At 33.3% G+C, this 25329-nt stretch overlaps 1 protein-coding gene across 1 annotated transcript in view; it reads left to right on the plus strand.

Moving 5' to 3' along the window:
- The first annotated feature begins 6390 nt into the window (after window positions 1-6390).
- The window catches only part of LOC113471719, a 40965-nt gene continuing 22026 nt past the window's right edge, over window positions 6391-25329 (plus strand). The window contains 8 exon segments of the mRNA XM_026831091.1: window positions 6391-6569; window positions 9124-9253; window positions 15404-15558; window positions 16841-16979; window positions 17449-17789; window positions 17831-18067; window positions 19520-19658; window positions 20761-20921. Coding sequence (XP_026686892.1) covers window positions 6482-6569; window positions 9124-9253; window positions 15404-15558; window positions 16841-16979; window positions 17449-17789; window positions 17831-18067; window positions 19520-19658; window positions 20761-20921 — 1390 coding nt within the window. The 5' untranslated portion in view covers window positions 6391-6481.

Raw genomic sequence — 25329 nt, forward strand, 5'->3', positions numbered from 1 at the left:
TTCTTACCTATAAGAACACAGACAGTATCTTTGTCAATTTATTCTATCATTTTATATGTTGAACTACCAATGATCAAATATTGTCATACTGTCAACTATGGTAGGTTTATTGTCTCCATATTTCATACACAATCCAGTCTAGTTCAGTCCAGGGTAAATAATCGATAACAAACTCTGATAATCTCGATTTTTTTACACAGTTTAGCAGGTTTTAGGTGACTGAAATATTCTCAAAAGAATCAAGACTTTCAAAGAGATTCATACCTACTAGGGTGAGTGTAGCACCTATGGTCAGTGTAGCACCTATGGACACTTTACACGTGTCCAAGGCATTAGCGTTCAAACAACACCAAGTAATTGCATGAAGATAAAACTTATTCGGAGAAATTGGCTCTAGATACTCTAGAATGTCCCACAGTTTGTTGTTTCCTAGGGAAATATACAATTAGACAATTATGACGTAATTCCTTATTTTATTCGTATCAAAACACCTAGAAAGATATTGATGCAAAATAATTGGTCAATTGAACTATCGATATTTCTCTTCAACCTTTGCTCACGATGAATACCTTCGGAAAATTTGCACTCCATGAATAAAATGATCACTTAATTAACGATGATAGACAGTGACATATTGGAACTGTCTTAGACGACATTGATATTTGATAGTAGACATACAGCTCCTTGTTGATAGTAGACATACAGCTCCTTGTTGATAGTAGACAAACAGCTCCTTGAGCCCCTCAAATCTGAACAGCGCAACGTTGGATTCAAAGTTGAGATGCACAAATGTGATATGTGCACCATCAAAGGCATACACAATTGAGTTGTTAAGTTCACTGCAATTCACGTCATAAACTCGATAATTATTGGGTTCTCCTTTACTCGGTTATGGGTGATAGTTTCACCACAGCACAGTAATAAAATTACCAAAGCAATCGGTACAGAAAACTTTGTTTGCTATGCGCGAAACAATTTACAAAATCCAGTGCGGAACTTTGGGATAACAAGGATAGTTGCTACACATAATGAAATGTTTATGGTAAATATTGATAACCTGGTTTCAGCTTTTTCTAAATCTGGGATCATTGTGACTTTTGGCTTCTTTGAGTCTAACGAATTTTGAGATTACCGACAGAAATACAATTACTGAATAATGTTTGCAAAATAAATGTCTACAAATGCGCCGCAGGTGAATTTTTCAAAGTCTTCCAAAAGCGGAAACCTCAAGTTCCTCAAATGTATTCAAAAAGACAACTTGCAAATCCATCACTGTTTTTCCTATTGTTACACACCTTATAATTTTGCACTTGAATTGTACCCAAGTATTATAAACATTTTGACCTCTTTGTGAGTTTCTATTTATTCAGCCTTATTTTGTAAACAAAAAGTTAAACCTACTTACTTATTAACAAAGTTATTAAATTTAAACACACGAAAATTACCTGAAAGTTTCAAACATTACCTACTGGCTATTACTTCGGTCTACGTATGGACGAGTTCTTTTTATCTTTTCTTTCTTTCAAAGATTCAGTTAGTACCTGAGTAGAGTACTTGTGAGTTTCTTTCAATTGAACCTACTTACTTATTAACAAAGTTATTAAATTTAAACACATGAAAATTACCTGAAAGTTTCAAACATTACCTACTGGCTATTACTTCGGCCTACGTATGGACGAGTTCTTTTTATCTTTTCTTTCTTTCAAAGATTCAGTTAGTACCTGAGTAGAGTACTTGTGAGTTTCTTTCAATTGAGTAAATAGGTCTTTATTGAAACTTATACATTTTACAGAGCATATAAAATATAATCTTTGTATTATTAGCTAAATTCCCTTTAGGGATGTCTTTACTTCAAGCTCCAGAGTTGTCATGAATTATTAAATCTGAAGTTACCTCTTTTCTAAATAAAGCCAAAATCACTTCCATTCCTTGAAAATTCATCTATCAACATCAACACTCATAGTTGGTCTGTCTATTGAAATCTCATTTGATCCAAAAACACTTCCCTATTAGACACTTTGAAGGTTTTGACTGCATCGTCAAAAATACTTACTCATACACAACTAAAACTTAAAACCATTGTAAAAATTCCATTCCTTGAAAATTCATCTATCAACATCAACACTCATAGTTGGTCTGTCTATTGAAATCTAATTTGATCCAAAACCACTTCCCTATTAGACACTTTGAAGGTTTTGACTGCATCGTCAAAAATACTTACTCATACACAACTAAAACTTAAAACCATTGTAAAAAATGCCTTTAACTTGTTGAGCATGCAAAGAAAAACGAATTCTAAAAAAAGACGTAACAGTATTCCATTCTGTTAGAACATAATTGAAATATCAACCTCGTACCTAAGCAACTAGCAAGTGTCTTAAACGTCAAATGAAGCATAAATAATAAATATTAATAAAGTTCGAACTAGATACATCCACTAAGAAATATACTGCACATTGTTGCTTACAACTAGCAGGTAAAAAGTTTATAGACAGTTATTGTAAGGCATCGCTTTATGTAAAACTTCTGGAAACCGAGGAAATTCTGGAAGATTTTTTACTTTCCGCAAAATACTAATTAGGTGGATTGAGGTTTAGATACGTATAAGGATCTACAAATTATATAATTTTGCTTACAAATTAATAACTGAAAATGTTTACAAATTACCTACTAATAATATATTTAGAAAAACTTTATTGAATTTGATATCATCAATTTTATTTGTCTGTAAGAATGTTTTCAAAAGAAAGTCTTGCATTGCCTAGTATCCTCAGAAGTAAGATTTTTTTTTATTTTTTTTTGCTTCCTCAAAAACTCAGACACTGAGATCTAGAAAACAATACCTCATTTAGGACGGATGGCTATAATAACTCAAGACCTAATAGGGCCAAACATAAATGAAAACCACTCTAAACGGGTATAAAATGGATCATAATTTTTGCACTTAAATGTTGAAAAAGGAGTGAAAGGATGTTGACTAACGCATTGAGATGTTAAGAGGTGAATATTTTACTAGCCTAAAGCTGTCATAAATCGCAATTAATAGCTAAATATTATAATTTTTACACATAAAATAAAAAAGAGAAGACTAGTAATAGTGGTACCTATTGTTTCTTCTTCTTCAACGAAGACATGAGTATTTTTTTACTGTATATGTCCCAAGATCGAACATTATTCAAAACACTTACACCTCTCCTCTAGCTAATGCTTGATTTTGTTAATGCGGTAGGAAGCACTAATTATTATTTTAAGAGGTTCCATTAAAATTAGATGTAAATCCTCTATTGTAAATGTAAAAATTAGATGTAAAATTAGAGATAGATCCATTAAAATTAGTTAAAAGTGGTCACAAAATGCAATAATCGTAGCTACTCACAAAGTAGCTCCGTTATTTTTTTCCTTTGGTGGAAAAAACACTTTTTATTTCAGCAATTTCATCAGAGATGTTTTTTTTCAGAGGCGATTGCAATAAATTCTCTACTAACATCTCGTTCCCAAAAGAGTAACAAAACTCTATATTTATCATACGCCTTCCTGACCCAATCTCCAAAGCAATATGCAGTGCATTTCGGCATCTTTCTCCTTTACACAAATTATAGAAGCTACATGCAGTACTTTACCAGAAAGTATTCATTGTGATACCTAATGAAGGCGTTTTTAATGTTATAGAATTTTTATATTTCGGGTTTCGGGATAGTTTTATTTACATCGTTCATCAATCATAGTTAAAAGTAACAGTTTTATTTAAATAGTCCACCCTATGCAAATTTTGTCCAGAAAACCAAAAAGCAAAAAAAAAAACAAAAAAAAAACTGGTTTTTGGGGGATTTTTTTCACATTTTTTCACACAAATGAGCTCTGATCTCGAAATTTGTCGTGACGACCTACGAACTCAAAGCGAGAAAGTTTTAGATAACACTTCACTCGTTATTTTAAGACCGGTTTTAGCGTCACCTATGTTAAGCTACGCCGAGCAAGACCAATAAATTGATGGGTGACTTAAACCTTATACCTATTGGGAATAAAGGGAGAACGGGCTCTAGTCTTCATTTTAAATCATTACATGAAAGTAAAACGAAAAAATCTGGTGTGAACATCACACGACTTTCCTTATCCTATTGAATGATGCTTATTTCAGTGTTCTTTTACCTTAACTTTTACAATATCTCTAACCGTTTTGTCGCTATAGCTGAAAACCGCCAAAAAACGGTCGAAATCTGTCCACAAAATACCTAACCATTTTAATCAAACTTTTTGTGTTGTATCTTTGTCACATTTGTGAACTACATACTAAATTTCAAGTCTCTATCTAGCTTATACCGTTCCCGAGATATTGTTAAATTACACCGAAAACCGCCAAAAAGCGGTAAAATGCCGCCAAGGACGGATGACTAATAACTCAAGACCTAATAGGTCCAAACATAAACGAAAACCACTCAAAACGGGTATAAAATGGATCATAATTTTTGCACTTAAATGTTGAAAAAGGAGTGAAAGGATGTTGACTAACGCATTGAGATGTTAAGAGGTGAATATTTTACTAGCCTAAAGCTGTCATAAATCGCAATTAATAGCGAAATATTATAATTTTTACACATAAAATAAAAAAGAGTAATATTGGAACCTATTGTTTCTTCTTCTTCAACGAAGACATGAGTATTTTTTTACTGTAATGTCCCAAGATCGAACATTATTCAAAAAAACTTACACCTCTCTTCTAGCTAATGGTTGATTTTGTTAATGCGGTAGGAAGCACTAATTATGATTTTAAGAGGTTCCATTAAAATTAGTTAAAAGTGGTCACAAAATGCAATAATCGTAGCTACTCACAAAGTATCTCCGTTATTTTTTTCCTTTGGTGGAAAAAACACTTTTTATTTCAGCAATTTCATCAGAGATGTTTTTTTCAGAGGCGATTGAAATAAATTCTCTACTAACATCTCGTTTCCAAAAAAGTAACAAAACTCTATATTTATCATACGCCTTCCTGACCCAATCTCCAAAGCAATATGCAGTGCATTTCGGTATCTTTCTCCTTTACACAAATTATAGAAGCTACATGCAGTAGGTACTTTACCAGAAAGTATTCATTGTGATACCTAATGAAGGCGTTTTTAATGTTATAGAATTTTATATTTCGGGTTTCGGGATAGTTTTATTTACATCGTTCATCAATCATAGTTAAAAGTAACAGTTTTATTTAAATAGTCCACCCTACTTGAATCAATTTTTTCCATAATTTTATTGTTTTTCTTTGATATCCATAATTATTGTAATATAGCTATGTACATCTTCATGTAGGTCTGTCTCTGGTCTCCCTCTCTATATTTGATTAGAGTTTCTATAAAATTGAAATCTTTTTCTTTTGTAATTTTTTCTCGAAGTCATGACATACAACTGCTTGAATCTGAATTTAGAGCAGAATCAGGTAATCCAAATAAACAATAAATAACTCCATTTATTACAGCAATAATTACTACAAATTAGGATACCTCATTACAATATCATAGCTATCTATTTATCCTATACTTACATATGTATGCTATTGGTGGCCAATTTGAATTCTTATAGATGGATACTAACTTAATTATGTGGAATTATTTCGCGCTGCAAATTTTCCGTCTTGGATCCACAATAAAGCATGCCTATTCCACACTAATGCCAGATAAATTATTAATATTATCTATGTATATTTAACTATCGTACCCTAGAGTAGGTGCGCAAGTACCTACACCTCTATCTTAGAGTAGGTAAGCAGACAATTAATTGCGCTGAGGTAGATTTTCCTTTGACTATGATTTCTATGAGTCTATGATTTTCCTTTGACTTTCAATTATGCTGAAGAGGATCCATTGCTATGTACCAAATTCACAGCTATGGCTGTGACATGTTATCCAATTTGATGGAGGCAAAAACAGCAATGTATCAAATTTGCGATCATCTAGGAAATAAATTCTTCTTCTTCGTTTTCTTCTTTGCCTCTTCCCGTACTAATGCGGTCGGTGTTTGTCTCTATCAGGAAAAGGCTGATCTTTTCCGAGGCTGACATTTGATTCTTTTTTTTTTTTTTAATGAGGAGTATTGAGGAGGAAAAATCTTTATGACTTCTCCAGCATGGTGTGGAGGGTATGCTGGAGTCACGGCTCAGGGTATGGTGTTTCGCCCTTCTGGGTATCTATGTATATTTAACTATCGTACCCTAGAGTAGGTGCGCAAGTACCTACACCTCTATCTTAGAGTAGGTAAGCAGACAATTAATTAAACCAATTATACAGCTCAATATGAGCATTACATAAACAATAGAACCAATATCCAACACCTCACTATCAGTGTGTTGTCATATGGACACGGTATCAGATATGCTTCAACGCATGCGCGCTTAAACACAAATAGATGAGAAATTAGTTTGTTTTAATCGATAATAAAAAATTAACTAAAATAATAATATGAATTTATTTAATAGTTTCGGCAGTATCAAAGAATGGCAAGTTTGATTAATTTAATTGGTGTGATACTCATTAGTAATATAGTTTTAATCAGTGCATCACATTTAAAATTAGTCAACAATGGTAAGTCGGCTCTTTTTTGATTTTTGGATTTTCCCAAATCGTTCGAATTTGAGTGTACTAATTTGTCCCCATTTTTTCTTGGTATGTTTTCATCAATATGTGCAATATTGTTAACTAAATAATATGATATTATATTATAAACCATTTTCTACAAAATAAAATCTATAAAGGAAGATATATTATTTCTTTTTTCGAGCCATAATTTTATTTTAATTGTTGTATTAATTTTTTTGCCTTCTTTAGCTTCCAATTTATTTTTAGAGCTCCAAAGTAACCGTTATTGTATTGCGAGCATCATTGTTTTCAGCTGTATTTATAACCTTTGAATTTGAACAGTTGGGCACAGTTAAACCTTTTAATACTATTTTCAAACTAATTTTATTATAAATATATCATTGCTACCTACGAGTACGAGTATTTTTAATATTTAGGATAAAAATACTGGCTCTTATATAAAATTTGTAAGTATTTTTATTTATTGTTGGATAAACATTAACACTAATTTTTTGACGTGTTTTGGTGTAATTTGAACAACACGAATAATCTTGTTTTACAATACGTACCAACTGACTATGTAGTTCTGAAAATTGATGAAATTAAAAATATACCTAGTCAGGCTAATTTTGTAGAGAATGTTCGAAACCATATTTCACAATATTAAAGAGAAGACTAAAATTCTGCGTTGAAAGCTCAATGAAGAAGAAATCCTCAAGGAAGGCATTTATATCTGCTTTTCAGTTGAAATTCAGAGTACATATTACCTATAATAAAAGTTCATTGGCAAATGGGTGTCAATATTTTCATCTCCTTTGAAATTCAAACAAATGTACAAAAATTCTGGTCGCGTTTTTCGCTAAGGTATTTGATTGAGCTCGGACTCAGATGTTTAATAGGTATAACAAGTATTATATCAATTAAATAAATAGATTCACGACCTTGGTTAGGCACAGTTTTTCCGCCACTCATAGCATGTAGGTATATGACTCTCTTACCCAGAAATCATTGGATTTTCCACCAATGTTAAATTTGCTATTTCTCGATAGTAAAAATAATTAACCCTGAAACCAAATCTGGTATTCTCCCAGCCCCACAAGTATCTACGACACTACATCTTGAGCTGAAGGTATTGTAAATATTTCCACCTACAAGAACAATACGTAATTCTATGCACTACTACTCTTAGCAATTAATCGAGAGAGAGAAAAAAAATTGATCGATTATGCAATTTAACCTTTCCTTAAACAATGACCCTTGATTCTTGATTGATATTTGTGCTTACCTTGATTTTTTTGTTCTCCGTTTATATGGATGATTTGAGGGGAAAATGACAGTTGAGATTTCCGAGAGATCTTTTTCAGAACAGGAAATGAGGCTGTGATTGTCACGAATCGAATGCAGTGTTGCCAAAGTTCACAAACTATACATTCCAAGGTTCGCGAAAAGGTACTGAAAACTGGCAACGTTACTGTCACTTCCACCGATGTTTGATAAACCCTAGTTGATGGTTTTAAAATTTCACTTTTCCACATTCTTCAAATGCTGTGTACTGGTTGATCTCGAAAGACTTCCAGTAAACCTATTTCAAATATTTCAATAATTCTTTGTCGACTGTATTACAGTAAGTCGAAATATTACAGAGGATTGGATGAAATTTTTTGTTCTCCGTTTATATGGATGACTTGAGGGAAAAATAACAGAGATTTCCGAGAGATCTTTTTCGGAACAGGAAATGAGGCTGTGATTGTAACGAATCGAATGCAGTGTTGCCAAAATTCACAAACTATACATTCCAAGGTTCTCTAAAAGGTATCTACTGAAAACTGACAACATTGCTCTGACTTCCACCCATGTTTGATAAACCCTAGTTGAAGGTTTAAAATTTTCACTTTTCCACATTCTTCAAATGCTGTGTACTGGTTGATCTCGAAAAACTTCCAGTAAACCTATTTCAAATATTTCAATAATTCTTTGTCGACTGTATTACAGTAAGTCGAAATATTACAGAGGATTGGATGAAACTCTCAGAATTTGCCAAGACCCTCTCTGTGTGACTTATAAACTATTACAATCAAATTTTACTGTTCTGTGTAATCTTTCTGAGTAACTTAGAATCTTTTACAACCAAATTGTTCTGTTTAATAGCTGACCTGATGGCTATTTATAAGATTTCTACCTAAAATCCTCTGTTTAGGTAATCCAAACAAACAATAAATAAATCCATTTATTACAGCAATAATTACTACAAATTAGGATACCTCATTACAACATCATAGCTATCTATTTATCCTATACCTACATATGTATGCTATTGGTGGCCAATGGATACTAACTTAATTATGTGGAATTATTTCGCGCTGCAAATTTTCCGTCTTGGATCCACAATAAAGCATGCCTATTCCACACTAATTGTGACTTATAAACTATTACAATCAAATTTTACTGTTCTGTGTAATCTTTCTGGGTAACTTAGAATCTTTTACAACCAAATTGTTCTGTTTAATAGCTGACCTGATGGCTATTTATAAGATTTCTACCTAAAATCCTCTGTTTTCAGCCTGCTTTGAACGAGTTGCCATTGGGAAACGCCTCAACAATACAGATGTATCTAGAACTCTACTTGCCAGAACACTGCGCCAATGTGACATGGAATGTGAGAGAGACATGTGCAATGCCTATAGCTTTGGGTGAGTAAATGGTGCTTTTGGTAGACAGGCACATCCACCAAAAATACAAGGGCAGGGTACATTTATCTTGACTGTATTTTCCAGATTTTGTTTTGTAGAAAAAGTCAAAAATTTGTGCACCAATGTATTTTTGTGAATTAAAACTAGACATATTTTGGTTTTCAAATTTGGTATTAAATTCACATTCAAAAGTAAGTTATCTTTGACCAAAGTTAATGTTGGTTAAACTTTGAAACGCATCCTATAATTCGGCCATAGCCTTGCTTCTTGAGATAACAGTATGAAAATATTGTATCTTTATTCTATTTATAGCAAACGCCAGTGTGACATGGAATGTGAGAGAGACATGTGTAATGCCTATAGCTTTGGGTGGGTAAATGGTGCTTTTGGTAGACAGGCACATCCACCAAAAATACAAGGGCAGAGAACATTTATCTTGACTGTATTTTCCAGATTTTGTTTTGTAGAAAAAGTCAAAAATTTGTGCACCAATGTACTTTTGTGAATTCAAACTAGACATATTTTGGTTTTCAAATTTGGTATTAAATTCAAATTCAAAAGTAAGTTATCTTTGACCAAAGTTAATGTTGGTTAAGCTTTGAAACGCATCCTATAATTCGGCCATAGCCTTGCTTCTTGAGATAACAGTATGAAAATATTGTATCTTTATTCTATTTATAGCAATACCTACATCATGCAGGAAGTAGAGCTCTATGTGCAAAAATTAGCGTTATACTGTTGTAGAATAATAGTCATTAACTTTACTATGATAGTATACCTACCTATAAGTACAATATACTACGGTTCCGTTTTGAAACTGGTTCAAGAGTTTGAGTCCCCCATTGAGAATCAGATATTCAGGAACTAATTTGTGAAATTTGCATGTCCTATGCTACGGTTCCGTTTTGAAACTGGTTCAAGAGTTTGAGTCCCCCATTGAGAATCAGATATTCAGGAACTAATTTGTGAAATTTGCATGTAACTTGGTTTTACCGACCAACTCTCTTGAAGGAGTTAAAGGTGTAGTATTTTCATATTATTTTTTTAATTATTATTATTTTAAGGCCTTATTTAGCTGTTCCATCTAGAAAACAAATTTAGTAAGTGCACTCTGTAAATGTAGCATGATTACCTAATTCTTGTTAACTGTGCAATGTGCAAATCTAAAATAGGTATTGGTCTGATAACAATAAATTTAACATCTTCTAATCTATCAATAGTAAAGAATCTGACCAATAAAGTATAGTTTTGAGTTAAATAATAAAATTCAGCTAATTATAATTTATAAACGCCTTATTTAGCTGTTCCATCTAGAACACAAATTTAGTAACTGCACTCTGTAAAAGTAGCATGACTACCTAATTCTTGCTAACTGTGCAATGTGCAAATCTAAAATAGGTATTGGTCTGATAACAATAAATTTAACACCTTCTAATCTATCAATAGTAAAGAATCTGACCAATAAAGTATAGTTTTGAGTTAAATAATAAAATTCAGCTAATTATAATTTATAAACAACACTAATTTTTTGACGTGTTTTGGTGTAATTTGAACAACACGAATAATCTTGTTTTACAATACGTACCAACTGACTATGTAGTTCTGAAAATTGATGAAATTAAAAATATACCTAGTCAGGCTAATTTTGTAGAGAATGTTCGAAACCATATTTCACAATATTAAAGAGAAGACTAAAATTCTGCGTTGAAAGCTCAATGAAGAAGAAATCCTCAAGGAAGGCATTTATATCTGCTTTTCAGTTGAAATTCAGAGTACATATTACCTATAATAAAAGTTCATTGGCAAATGGGTGTCAATATTTTCATCTCCTTGCACCTGAGTGATAATGTCCGTTAGACAATTTATGTTTTATGTGTAGTAACAATGTCTATCATTATCAACATAGTCATCTTCATATCATTGCTAATTGCAGAGTTATGTTAGGATTACAAACTGTCGTATGAGGTAGGACGGATACTCCCTTTATTTTAACAGTTCAGCAGCGCAATATTATAGTTTTAATTACAAATTTATAAATCCGAAGGTATCTTACAAATTCGATTGGAACGAAACTTTTAGATTTAGACTAAAAATAAATCTCACTCGAAAGTTTTGTTAAGATAGGTAAAAGTCCTATTACTCCCAACTTAACACATTACTAGAACGTAATAAGCTAGTAAACCAATTTGGTACCAACGCCTTAATGTGATGTAAGAATAATTGAGGCAATTACATTGAATAACAATGCAAATGTTGGCATCATTGATTATCAAAGTTACACTGAGGTAATTAAATATTGGCCAACTTCAAAGGAAAGTTGTAATACGCTAGAAATACGAATACTACCTAGTCCTGTGTACCATTGTATTTTATTGTGTTGATTTCAAATAAATAGGTAGTTCCTTTATCAACAGTATTCCATTCTGTTAGAACATAATTGAAATATCAACCTCGTACCTAAGCAACTAGTAAGTGTCTTAAACGTCAAAATGAAGCATAAATAATAAATATTAATAAAGTTCGAACTAGATACATCGACTAAGAAATATACTACACATTGTTGCTTACAACTAGCAGGTAAAAAGTTTATAGACAGTTATTGTAAGGCATCGCTTTATGTAAAACTTCTGGAAACCGAGGAATAATCTTCACCCATGATATTTAAGAGAAAATCTTCTGTTTTTGTCTTTAAACCCCTAACATTTTGATAAATGTGACAGCAATTATGTCATAATCTTCACCCATGATATTTAAGAGAAAATCTTCTGTTTTTGTCTTTAAACCCCTAACATTTTGATAAAAAATCCTAATATTCGCTTCTTTATTGTTATTTTTAGGATCTCCTTGTTTTACATGGTTGGGCTTTCGTTTTTCACTATCACTGTTGTTCAGCTTATTTAAAGGTTTATTTTCAGAAAAAAATTCATTTGGCTTATTTTCTCGTGAAAGAGATGCGTCAGTATTTAATGAAAATTTCGACCAAAGTGTTCGAATCTATTCGAGGTCAAAATATTTAATCCTCTTCTTCTTTTTCTTCCCCTTTTCCCGTGTACAGACGGGGTCGGCGTTTTTCGTCAGCCTCTCAATCCGCCCTAACTGGGGTGATTGCTTTTTGCTGACATTTGGTTTTGACTACAAATTTTACGAGTGGATACCCTTCGCACTCAACCTTTTCTATTTGTTTAGCAAGGGAAATTCAGGCTGGCATACTCCCTGTTTAAAGTCCCCCAGCCAAACTAAGCTAGTGTACTCCTTGTTTGACGTCCCCCCAGCCAGAAAAAGAAAAAGAAAAAAAAATATTCTGAAAAACTTGAGTTATGTCATAACAATCTTAATAATGTCTATAATTTAGCAGGTGAATCATGTGTTACTTTACGCGGAAAATCCACAATGCTTTGGGAAATCTACAAGATCTCTGCGTTTTAGTCTTCACCTTGTTTAGGGTTATCCTTGCTAAGAATCTTGTAAGCATATCGCATTGTTATTTCCATATCCTGTCAGAGTGACAGATTTGAATCTTTATCCGAACCTAATTTACAATGTCTATTTTAGACATTATTTTTATGTATAGATACTAGATAGCACGGGAGTGATAATGTCCTTTAGACAATTTATGTTTTATGTGTAGTAACAATGTCTATCATTATAAACATAGTCATCTTCATATCATTGCTAATTGCAGAGTTATGTTAGGATTACAAACTGTCGTATGAGGTAGGACGGATACTCCCTTTATTTTAACAGTTCAGCAGCGCAATATTATAGTTTTAATTACAAATTTATAACTCCGAAGGTATCTTACAAATTCGATTGGAACGAAACTTTTAGATCTAGACTAAAAATAAATCTCACTCGAAAGTTTTGTTAAGATAGGTAAAAGTCCTATTACTCCCAACTTAACACATTACTAGAACGTAATAAGCTAGTAAACCAATTTGGTACCAACGCCTTAATGTGATGTAAGAATAATTGAGGCAATTACATTGAATAACAATGCAAATGTTGGCATCATTGATTATCAAAGTTACACTGAGGTAATTAAATATTGGCCAACTTCAAAGGAAAGTTGTAATACGCTAGAAATACGAATACTACCTAGTCCTGTGTACCATTGTATTTTATTGTGTTGATTTCAAATAAATAGGTAGTTCCTTTATGTTTTACTAATTTTATGGTAATGCCTAATTTGCGAAATCCAGAACTATGTAGATAACATATTTTTTTGTAAAATTGTACACAGTAGATTTATTGCTGAGCATATTGCATATACACAAATAATACCAGGCGGCCATAATATAAAGCTCCAAGTTTTTTTTTCCACACAATATAACTAAGGACAGGTAGGTATCACCTATAGACTTGGAATTAATTATTGATTAAAAACAATTAATTGGTATTTTTTCTTCCTAATCGTCTTGAATTCACGCGAGTGTAACTTTTGATCTTGACTTTAACATCAGTACTGGAAAACCAAGGTTTATCCTAGTTCCTTTATGTTTTACTAATTTTATGGTAATGCCTAATTGGCGAAATCCAAAACTATGTAGATAGGTAACATATTATTTTTTTTGTAAAATTGTACACAGTAGATTTAGTGCTGAGCATATTGCATATACACAAATAATACCAGGCGGCCATAATATAAAGCTCCAAGTTTTTTTCCACACAATATACCTACCTATAACTAAGGATAGGTAGGTATCACCTATAGACTTGGAATTAATTATTGATTAAAAACAATTAATTAGTATTTTTTCTTCCTAATCGTCTTGAATTCACGCGAGTGTAACTTTTGATCTTGACTTTAACATCAGTACTGGAAAACCAAGGTTTACTATTTAGTCTTTCGTTAGAGTAAAAAAGTCTCCTTAGTACAAAAAATTGCTTGGGACATGAGAACTCGGGTTCGAATCCCAGCAGCAACATAATTATTGAGTTCAACAGACCTTCTTATTTTGTCTAGGGTTGTATTGTTTAGACTGACACTTTATTTAGTCTTTCGTTAGAGTAAAAAAAGTCTCCTTAGTGCAAAAAATTGCTTGGGACATGAGAGCTCGGGTTCGAATCCCAGCAGCAACATAATTATTGAGTTCAACAGACCTTCTTATTTTGTCTAGGGTTGTATTGTTTAGACTGACACTGTGGGTTATGGATGTATTTCCCCAAACAATTTATTTGTAAATACGGACAGTGGTAATTAATATCTTGCTTGACAAAATAAATAAATCATTCTTAAATTGGCTCTAAAACAGAAGTACTAAAAAATTGCCTACTTCTTACAGACAAGGGAAATGAGCTCCAAGAGATTTCAAGATAAGATTCTTCATTGTACGAAAACTTTTCGGATCTAAATATTATTGTAATCTAAATGAAGATCCTAAACTTTGACATTGGGAGTTGAGGAAATACCGAACTACAGTAGTAAATATCGCGGACCTCTTCAGTTCCCAAGATAAGATTCTTCATTGTACGAAAACTTTTCGGATCTAAATATTATTGTAGGTAATCTAAATGAAGATCCTAAACTTTGACATTGGGAGTTGAGGAAATACCGAACTACAGTAGTAAATATCGCGGACCTCTTCAGTTCTTTGATTTTATAGGCGGAAACTTCCAGTTTGGCGATAATACGATAATTTTGTTTGACAAAAATACGAGTGGGTAAAAATTTCAACAGTCAAAGAACTTTTTTTATAAAAGAAGAAAAATGCGACTACATTAGAGAAGGTGTACCTACTTACCATAAATTTTACACAGTATATGAATCAAAGAAAAACACATTTGTGACATTCGGATATGAACTTGTAGAAAATTGGATGAAAAAAAAATGTTAAAAATCACAGAGAAATAGTGACAAGCAACCAAGAATCAATGCAATTAAAAGCAATAGCAATCACGCAATTGAGAGTCCTTTTTGACTACCAAATACCCGAATAAAAGAGAAAAACCTTTTCCACCGTTAGGGGTCGAACCCACGCCCTCCCACTTACCAATCCATCAAAGCAGAATCTACCAGAAGGCTCAGAAGAGGATGTAGGTTATACTATAAGTCAAGTGACCTCTAGGCTATTTGATAGTAAAACATTAGAGTTCACATTACCATATGAAATAGTTCCCTAGTTACTCGAATTGCTTCATTCATAAGATGAGGTGCATGAAAGTCATGCTAACACGCTATGAAATTAGTATGGACTTCGCGTATCTGCCGGTGATAGTAGTTTTACGTTTTGTGTTTAGTTCGATTTTTAACGATTTAACGGTTTTGTGTTTTGAAAATAATGCCATAGTCGTTCAAGATGCACCTGGTATGTAGATGATTTTATTTTGTAGACCTTTGGATTTTTTTTTCTTCTTTTTGTTGTATGAATTACGACCATGAGAGTTTTTTTTTTCATACATAAGTGTTAAACTTCGTTAAAAAAAAAAGCGTAGGTACTTCTCTTGATTTATGAATTTCCTAATAAACCCTCGTAACTACTTATAGTAGGTAATAATGTTTCTAAATTTATGTCCTAGTAAGAAAATCTAGTACATATCTCCAAAAATTTTATCTTTTAAAGAGAGGAGAACCATGAAAACCGTCTGGCTTCAGTTTTTCCATGCCATTTAAAAGCTATTCTTATTTTGTACGTATTTAGATGTGTATTTTTTAAACGGCACAAACAACTATTTTCGTAATTTGTACAGCTACAAAAACCCTATTTAGACTGTCAGTTGTAGCACTGAAAATTCCTTTTATGATAGCAGTTTGTGGTGGTGAAGACAGAGGTGAAATCCTGGTGTGTAGGATCATAAAAGTAGGCACTGAAGATTTGCCCCAAGGGATTTCTTTTTTGGTTTCTTTCTTTTTCTTCTTCCTAAAGGTGTGGTGTCCATTGCTATACTATACTTTAGTCATTAGTCCGTCCTTCCTTTATTATTACTTAATAATAAAAGGTATAGTGGACGGACTATTGTATTCGCTTCGGTGTCTGTCTGTGTGTCTGTTCCCATAGAAGGACTGATCCAAACCTGGTCGACCTGTATCTGTATATCAAATTAAAGGTCTTTTTACCAGGAACACGAAAGTGGTGGTGCAAATTTTGTCCAGAAAACCAAAAAGCAAAAAAAAAAAAAAAAACTGGTTTTTGGGGGATTTTTTTCACATTTTCTCACACAAATGAGCTCTAATCTTGAATTTTGTCGCGACGACCTATGAACTCAAAGCGAGAAAGTTTTAGTTAACACTTCAGTCAATAATTTAAGACTGATTTTAGCGTCACCTATGTTAAGCTACGCCGAGCAAGGCCAATAAATGGATGGGTGACTTAAACACTATATTGGTAGTTATTAGGAAACATTAAAAGGACTAAAAAAGGGAGAACGGGCTCTAGTCTTGATCTTAAATCATTACATGAAAGTAAAATCAAAAATCAAATCAATAATATTAATGAACTGAATATTAAACAAATTAGGTAGGTACATAGGCATTGATTTTCTTTACGATCGAATAAACTACGGGCTAAAAATTCCCGGAGGGACGGACCCAGCTTGTTTTTATTTTGGTGTAGGCAACTGGAGAATTAAATTTCCCTTCGATGTTCCCAGGATGTTTTCGGCGGGTTGTCACAGGGCGTAGACTTATCGATCGATATGTGAGAGTTGCCATACCTTGTGATACGTTAGGACATTGTGAAATTGCCTGCTCAATCGAGAAAAGCTTCTTCTGTGAAGGTTTTAATTTTAGGTAAGTAAAAAGCTATTTTAAATTCAAGATTTAGTTACTCAACAAGTTACCATTCGCTACACAGGAGAAAAGCATCGTTACAAAATGCTTAGGTTGTAAGTACCTAACTATCTTGTTGTATCTAATTAATTTGATAATGATAACCTAGCACCTTTGCTCGAAAATAATCAAGTTTGATCATCGTCCATATAAACGAATTCCAAATTAGCAAAATAATAAAATAAGTAACAATAAAATGTGACCTCGTAATTATTCAGTTTCAGCTCAAACTTGAGCAAAGTATTCAAATTTGGTTCATTCCAATCTCAATGTCAAACCGATCTAAATCAGACAAAAGAGATCCAAATTAATTACCGACGGGTAACCCTGAGACTTGACCGCTTCTTGTTTAGTTCTTCTCATCTTATTTAATTATCCTGGGAAAATTAACTTTGAAAAATTTCCTCTGCACGCGGTTTATTGTTTTCAGATTTGATCCTTCGGGTCAAGGTCGTAGCAGCTGTCAACTTACTGCCATTCCTGTCGAGCGGTTGGATCTCACGATTGACTTCGACTCTGATCTGGATTATGATTTCTTCGAACGAGATCGCAACGCACCGCCTGGGTGTGAGCATTGGTCCGGCATGGGCTATGGTGTGTCTGTCCCTACACTAGGGTACACCCCCAACACCTATCAACCAGCGTCCAAGAGCCACCATGATTTGTGGCACAACAAGGACCCTTCCTACCCGACTAAGAGTCCGCCAACCTATAGTGGAGGCGGAGGGGGAGGATGGAATAATTATAATTACAACCAGATACCACCGTCAGGTGGCGGCACTAGTAAAGTAGACCCAACACCTATCAAACAGCGTCCAAGAGCCACCATGATTTGTGGCACAACAAGGACCCTTCCTACCCGACTAAGAGTCCACCAACCTATAGTGGAGGCGGAGGGGGAGGATGGAATAATTATAATTACAACCAGATACCACCGTCAGGTGGCGGCACTAGTAAAGTAGATGTTGGTGACAAGAAGGTTTACAGTGTATATTATGGTGGTAGTAATATTCCTAGCACACCCACACCCGGTGTTGCACAACCTGACGGTTAGTAACTACATGATGTCCTTACAGTTTGGGTAATAGTCAGCTCCCCAATACTAATAATGAGAGTAATACAAAGCGGGAACTAAAGTGGTAAATCAACTTTGTAATTCGCTTTAGACCACAGTAAAGTAGATGTTGGTGACAAGAAGGTTTACAGTGTATATTATGGTGGTAGTAACATTCCTAGCACACCCACACCCGGTGTTGCACAACCTGACGGTTAGTAACTACATGATGTCCATACAGTTTGGGCAATAGTCAGCTCCCCAATACTAATAATGAGAGTAATACAAAGCGGGAACTAAAGTGGTAAATCAACTTTGTAATTCGCTTTAGACCACGTTGACTTTTCTATTTTGAGCTGCTGATTTCTAAAGATGAAAACATGCCATTCTCACTGTAAGGACACTCATCCTGCACGTAGTTGCAATTTTGCATGCACAAATACTGCAATATATCCATGTTATATGCAATTCAGTTCATAAGAAAACCGGTAATGCTACATTGAAAAATTGTTTTAATTATCAAAAGTTCTAAACCCAAGGACTTGCTCAGTTATACGTCTCATCTCAGATATAGTTTTCCTGCTCATAGCTGCAAATGAATAATATCCATGTTATATGCAATTCAGTTCATAAGAAAACCGGTAATGCTACGTTGAAAAATTGTTTGAATTATCAAAAGTTCTAAACCCAAGGACTTGCTCAGTTATACGTCTCATCTCAGATATAGTTTTCCTGCTCATAGCTGCAAATGAATAACAGAGCAATCTAAAATATTTTCCACAGGCGAGGCGTACCATCTATTGCACCATATTAGGTGTACTTAAAAACTTATTATCTCACAATTGATGGAAAAACTGAATTCCCGGTGTGAAATTTAATTTTAAACTTGAGGACATAGTCATGGGTTGAGATAATTGTAGGAAGTTCTGCTTCATGAGGAGGAAAATTAGTTTTGTCTCGTTGAATATAATAAATTCTTCTAGATGACCCCTAACATCAAGATTATTCTATATGAATAACTTGAATTCTTCCAAATGTAACATGAGTGATCTTCAATGTACTTTTGGAAGGATGGACATGAGATTTTGATGTGATTACTCTGGTTTAATTCTCTCAATATTATTCCATGTTTCTTATCAGAAAATGATGAACCAAACAATCAAATTCCAACAAATTTAACAATCATTGGAATGAAGATCTAGCTACCCATTTTCTTTTGAACTTTTGCTAGTAATTATTTGGTCCAACATTTAGCCAAACTTGGTAGATGCACAAATTTCCTTTTAGTGGTTTAGTAAAGTAGTCTTAGGCATCAACATCATTTTGATTATTTGCACAGTAAGATTTATTTTGATTTTCATCTTATGTAGCTTTCTAAGATACTTTTTAGTTATTCACTATTTTTAGTCCTATGATTTTGTACGTTTTTCCGTGTGTGTATGTATAGAGTGTTTCATAAGATCAAGAAGTGGATTTCGTTTGGACAGAAGAACTGTTGTCATATCGTTAAGTGCTCCAACGTTGTACGAGTGTGAAATAGCCTGCGCCAACGAGAAGAAATTCCAGTGCAATCTCTTCAGTTATAGGTAAATATTAAATAATAATAATAGACTCTTGAGTGGAAGGTAACCACTAGGCGAGGTTAACGCCGGAGGCGTTTTCTACCACCTAACCATTAATTTGGTGGTTTCCATTATTTAATATTTGGTGATTTCCATTAAATTTTCCTCTTCTATCTTCTGAATGCTCATCCTGGTTAAGAGACTTCTTAAAGTCTTTTGCAAGCAGGATAAACAAAATACAAACAATTTAATTTGTAAATGGAGTTTTTGAAACTGCTCATTCGTAGTTTTCCCAACTTTTGAATTCTTTAAGTTACAAACCTCTAACGGAAATTTTGCTTTAGCTTAATGCTTTACAAAAAGATTCTTCTGGATTTCTATCCCTTTCAGCTTTCGGCACACATTCTTCATTTCCAATGTGTTCACGCCATGTGACCAGTCTTAATTTAAATTCCCTCCAAACCTATAAAATCTGTCATATGATTATTAATTTTGACACCTCTTTCGCAAACTTTGACTTGTTTGTGAAGCTTGCTCAGTGTAGGAATACAACGAGTAAGTTTTTTTTTTATTTTTTACAAAATATAATCCTCTTCTTCTTTTTCTTCCCCTTTTCCCGTGTACAGACGAGGTCGGCGTTTTTCGTCAGCCTCTCAATCCGCCCTAACTAGGGTGATTGCTTTTTGCTGACATTTGGTTTTGGCTACAAATTTTACGAGTGGATACCCTTCGCACTCAACCTTTTCTACTTATTTCTTTAGCAAGGGAAATTCAGGCTGGTATCCTCCCTGTTTAAAGTCCCCCCAGCCAAACTAAGCTAGTCTACTCCTTGTTTGACGTCCCCCTAGCCAGAAAAAGAAGAAGAAAAAAAAATACTCTGAAAAACTTGAGTTATGTCATAACAATCTTAATAATGTCTATAATTTAGCAGGTGAATCATGTGTTACTTTACGCGGAAAATCCATTTCTCCCGGGAAAATTAACTTTGATAAATTTCCTCTGCACGCGGTTTATTTTATTTCAGATTTGATCCTTCGGGTCAAGGTCGTAGCAGCTGTCAACTTACTGCCATTCCTGTCGAGCGGTTGGATCTCACGATTGACTTCAATGTGTTTCCATTTTTCAGATACAGTGCTTCGGCTACTTTGGACAACTGTAATTTGAGCGAGAGGAATGCTAGAGTTATAAATCTGTACTATGACATAGTACCTGATAGAGACTATGATATCTACGAGAGAAATGAATATGGAACCCCCGGCTGTCAGCCAAAACGGGTGATGGATAGTGGTAAGTGACATATTTTGGTTAATACATAATTATAGTGATAAAATCACAATACTCAAGTATAATAAATATGTACATTTGGACAAAATTATGATAAAATAACAATATTTGAAATAAAATCGTAATAAATTTATAAAATAAAAGGATACCTCCTAACTTTGTATGAGAAAAATGATGATAATGTAAGGATCAAAAAATTCCATTTTATGTACTCATATTGTAGTTCAAGTGAAAACTTATTTAGAGAGCTCATTACAGACATAAGTTTGATGATAATTTGATTATAGTGAAATCTGATTTGGATTTTGCGAATGACATTACAGGTCGTAATCTGGAATGTATAAAAGAAATTTAGCATGATTAATTGATGTCAGTGTGTTAATTGTGGGATGATTAGACGAATTAGTCTCAATAGGTGAAACTAAATGACTTTGCATTTTTAAATGATTTTGACACCGTTTAAAGATAAGGATGATGTCTAAGAACAGAAAGGATCCTGTGTTCTAGGAAAAGGATTTTTCTAATAAGGAATCAGAAATCTCCTTAGTTAATTTTATTTTCATAATTCTCCTTATGATTGTTGGGTATCTATTTGAAGAAAATTTAGAATTTTAGACAATAGCTGAGGACTATGTGAAAAGGTACTTATGTCAATTTTTTGCGATTCCCGTCAGTTTAAATTACTAAATTATTATCAGTGCCTCCAGATAGCAGCAGGTACACCTGTAATTCACGCTTCGTCGCTATTTAACACTCTCGAAATCATGCTATGTGCTAAACTTCGGTGTAATTCCCATGTTTTTTTTGATTATCCTAATAAAAAATTATCGAGTTATGATGAGAACATGAGGTGCAATCGTTCATAAAATATTCTACAACCACGTGTTTCATATGAAAGACGCGTAAAAGTGTACAATGCATGCGATTATTTTTATTTTTCATTTTAATATCTATTATTAATATGGTTATGATGGGAGTCAAGCTGACTTCATTGCAGTCGTTGTTGGACTTGAAATTTCGAGTCCAAATTTTGATGTCCAAAGAATCTAATTTTGATGTTTTCTCGAGTGAAAAATCGGGAATCTTGCAAATTTCTCATTTTCTCAAATACTCATGTACCTATCATTAAATTGTGTGGCTATGTTTTGTTCGAAATTCAAACGACGAGAATTTTGATCTTCGTACCACAATCGCCATAAAAGAGGACCATTCGATCGTTGAACACAATTATTAGAGATTATTGAACTTGAAATCTTGAATAGGTACCTACTGAAAATATGAAGAGTTCAACGAATACATAAATAATTTTCGTCTGTAACACAACCAAATAAAGACTAATAATAAATACAATTATATTATAAGTATGTACATACCAATTGAAAAATCACCAAATGGGCACGTCATTTAAATGCATGACTTTGTGATTTTGATAAAATTCAAGTTCAAGTTTGATCCCGTGAGTCCAAAGACTTGGCGTTAGGTAGAGTGCAAAAATTAAAACCTCTTCAGACCCAAGTGCAATCTGATGAAAATGGTTTGTGAAATTTCAGTTTTGATAGACCTTGCTGAGGATAAGTGCAGAAAATAATTGATAGCTTTAAAAACGATATCAGTAGATGTAAAAGAAAATTACCTATTTTTGAAAAGCATCAACAATAATACTTCAAAAGAAATCCTAATTATTACGTGTAGATGAAATAGAAAGATATGACTTATGATATCTCATTATACTTGTCTGCCAAACTATTAAAAAAAGGCACGAAAGGCCCAAGCAAAATATTTTGTTTCTAAAATTACTGAAATGGACAAACTAACCTCAAGAAGATACCTAATGAATCTCATTATAAATCACAGCTGAAAAGCTCCGTTAAAGGAACAGTTTGAAAACCATTACCTATTATAACGTAATGGCAACTCATTATTCCGGCTTAGATTATCCTAATAAAAAATTATCGAGTTATGATGAGAACATGAGGTGCAATCGTTCATAAAATATTCTACAACCACGTGTTTCATATGAAAGACGCGTTAAAGTGTACAATGCATGCGATTATTTTTATTTTTCATTTTAGTATCTATTATTAATATGGTTATGATGGGAGTCAAGCTGACTTCATTGCAGTCGTTGAGTTGTTCTTGGACTTGAAATTTCGAGTCCAAATTTTGATGTCCAAAGAATCTAATTTTGATGTTTTCTCGAGTGAAAAATCGGGAATCTTGCAAATTTCTCATTTTCTCAAATACTTATGTATCATTAAATTGTGTGACTGTGTTTTGTTCTAAATTCAAACGACGAGAATTTTGATCTTCGTACCAAAATCGCCATAAAAGAGGACCATATTCGATCATTGAACACAATTATTAGAGATTATTGAACTTAAAATCTTGAATACCTACTGAAAATATGAAGAGTTCAACGAATACATAAATAATTTTCGTCTGTAACACAACCAAATAAAGACTAATAATAAATACAATTATATTTTAAGTATGTACATACCAATTGAAAAATCACCAAATGGGCACGTCATTTAAATGCATGACTATGTGATTTTGATAAAATTCAAGTTCAAGTTTGATCCCGTGAGTCCAAAGACTTGGCGTTAGGTAGAGTGCAAAAATTAAAACCTCTTCAGACCCAAGTGTAATCTGATGAAAATGGTTTGTGAAATTTCAGTTTTGATAGACCTTGCTGAGGATAAGTGCAGAAAATAATTGATGGCTTTAAAAACGATATCAGTAGATGTAAAAGAAAATTACCTATTTTTGAAAAGAATCAACAATAACACTTCAAAAGAAATCCTAATTATTACGTGTAGATGAAATAGAAAGATATGACTCAATGATATCTATTAAAAGAAAGGCACGAAAGGCCCAAGCAAAATATTTTGTTTCTAAAATTACTGAAATGGACAAACTAACCTCAAGAAGATATCTAATGATAAATCACAGCTGAAAAGCTCCGTTAAAGGAACAGTTTGAAAACCATTACCTATTATAACGTAATGGCAACTCATTATTCCGGCTTAAAAAGGGACTTACATGGAATGACCCAAACAATGCTAAGTACAATCTAAATAGGAAGGAATCAAAGTAGATTTCTGCACAACAATGGTTTGACCGTTACCCCACACATGGCTAGTGGCTACCAACATAACATTATTCAATGTTAGCCAACGGATCTTCCTATACCATCGTATTAAGTAGTTTAATTTATATAAATCACAAGGTTTCTTACAGTTAAATCCATGAAACATAAATTTAACCAGAACTTGTGCGGCTCTTGACGTCTTGATGAATAAGATTGCGGAAAAGCTACTAATTTTAGAAAAATTCATTCAATGTACCTACTTTTGTTTTCCTTTTCCTTCCGCTAAATGTTGGTAAAAATAAATCGTATTGCATTGATTTTATCCAATCTTTCGTTTGTTTTCGTTATTTTGTTCTCTATAATATATTTTCTAATAACGTCATTTTTAGGGAAATCTGTATCATGTATCGTTACATGGTTTATCCCTGAAGAAATTCGTTATAACATTTTAATGTTACTTTAGGTCTTTTGTTTTGAATTTGGTCCCATTAAATATGTAACTATAGCGGGTTTTTTTAAGAAATTCGTTATAACATTTTAATGTTACTTTAGGTCTTTTGTTTTGAATTTGGTCCCATTAAATATGTAACTATAGCGGGTTTTTTACTTTTGCTTTCTGTTGATGATTTGGATGGCATAATCTCCTGTCACCAAATCTTTTCCCTGACTGATTTTATTATTTAGCCACGGCATACATTCAAGTGCACGCTCCAGCAAGCCACATACATCCTCAACACTGACAAGGTTAATAGAACTCTGATTTGTATCTTTACTTCTTTATGCTAACAATTTTTTCTCTTCCACTTAACCTTCAAAAAATCCATTTACTCCTTAAGTGTATTTTCAGGAATTATTTATTTGATTTTACACGCTTTGTAGTTTATTTTGTTGATTAATTGATTTCAGTATGCCTACTTGCCTGGCTGGATGATCAGAAAAAATGGCACTATTTTTTTCGTTGACGAAATAGTATTGTGCCAGGTTGAATACTTTTGGCATGTTGTTTTTGCTCCCTTGTTTGATTGACTGACTCATCAATTCCATTGTTGATCTTTCTGATTATTCTGAATATAACATCAGGGAAGTCTGCATTACACCGTGTCCGATTTTAAAGACGTTCAAATTGTAATTCACCATGTCATGGAATCATACAATATCTACCTATGCAACGAATGCATTTTGATATATTTGTTATTCGTGATGTCCTTCAAGGATCTTAGTTGATGGGAAAATCAACCAAATTTCCTCCTTTTTGGTCTTCTTATTCTTCGCCTTTTCCCGTGTTCAGACGGGGTCGGCGTTTTTCGTCAGCCTCTCAAT

This window comes from Diaphorina citri, unplaced genomic scaffold, assembly GCF_000475195.1.
Source record: "Diaphorina citri unplaced genomic scaffold, Diaci psyllid genome assembly version 1.1 scaffold66, whole genome shotgun sequence".
In the NCBI taxonomy this organism is placed as follows: domain Eukaryota; kingdom Metazoa; phylum Arthropoda; class Insecta; order Hemiptera; family Psyllidae; genus Diaphorina; species Diaphorina citri.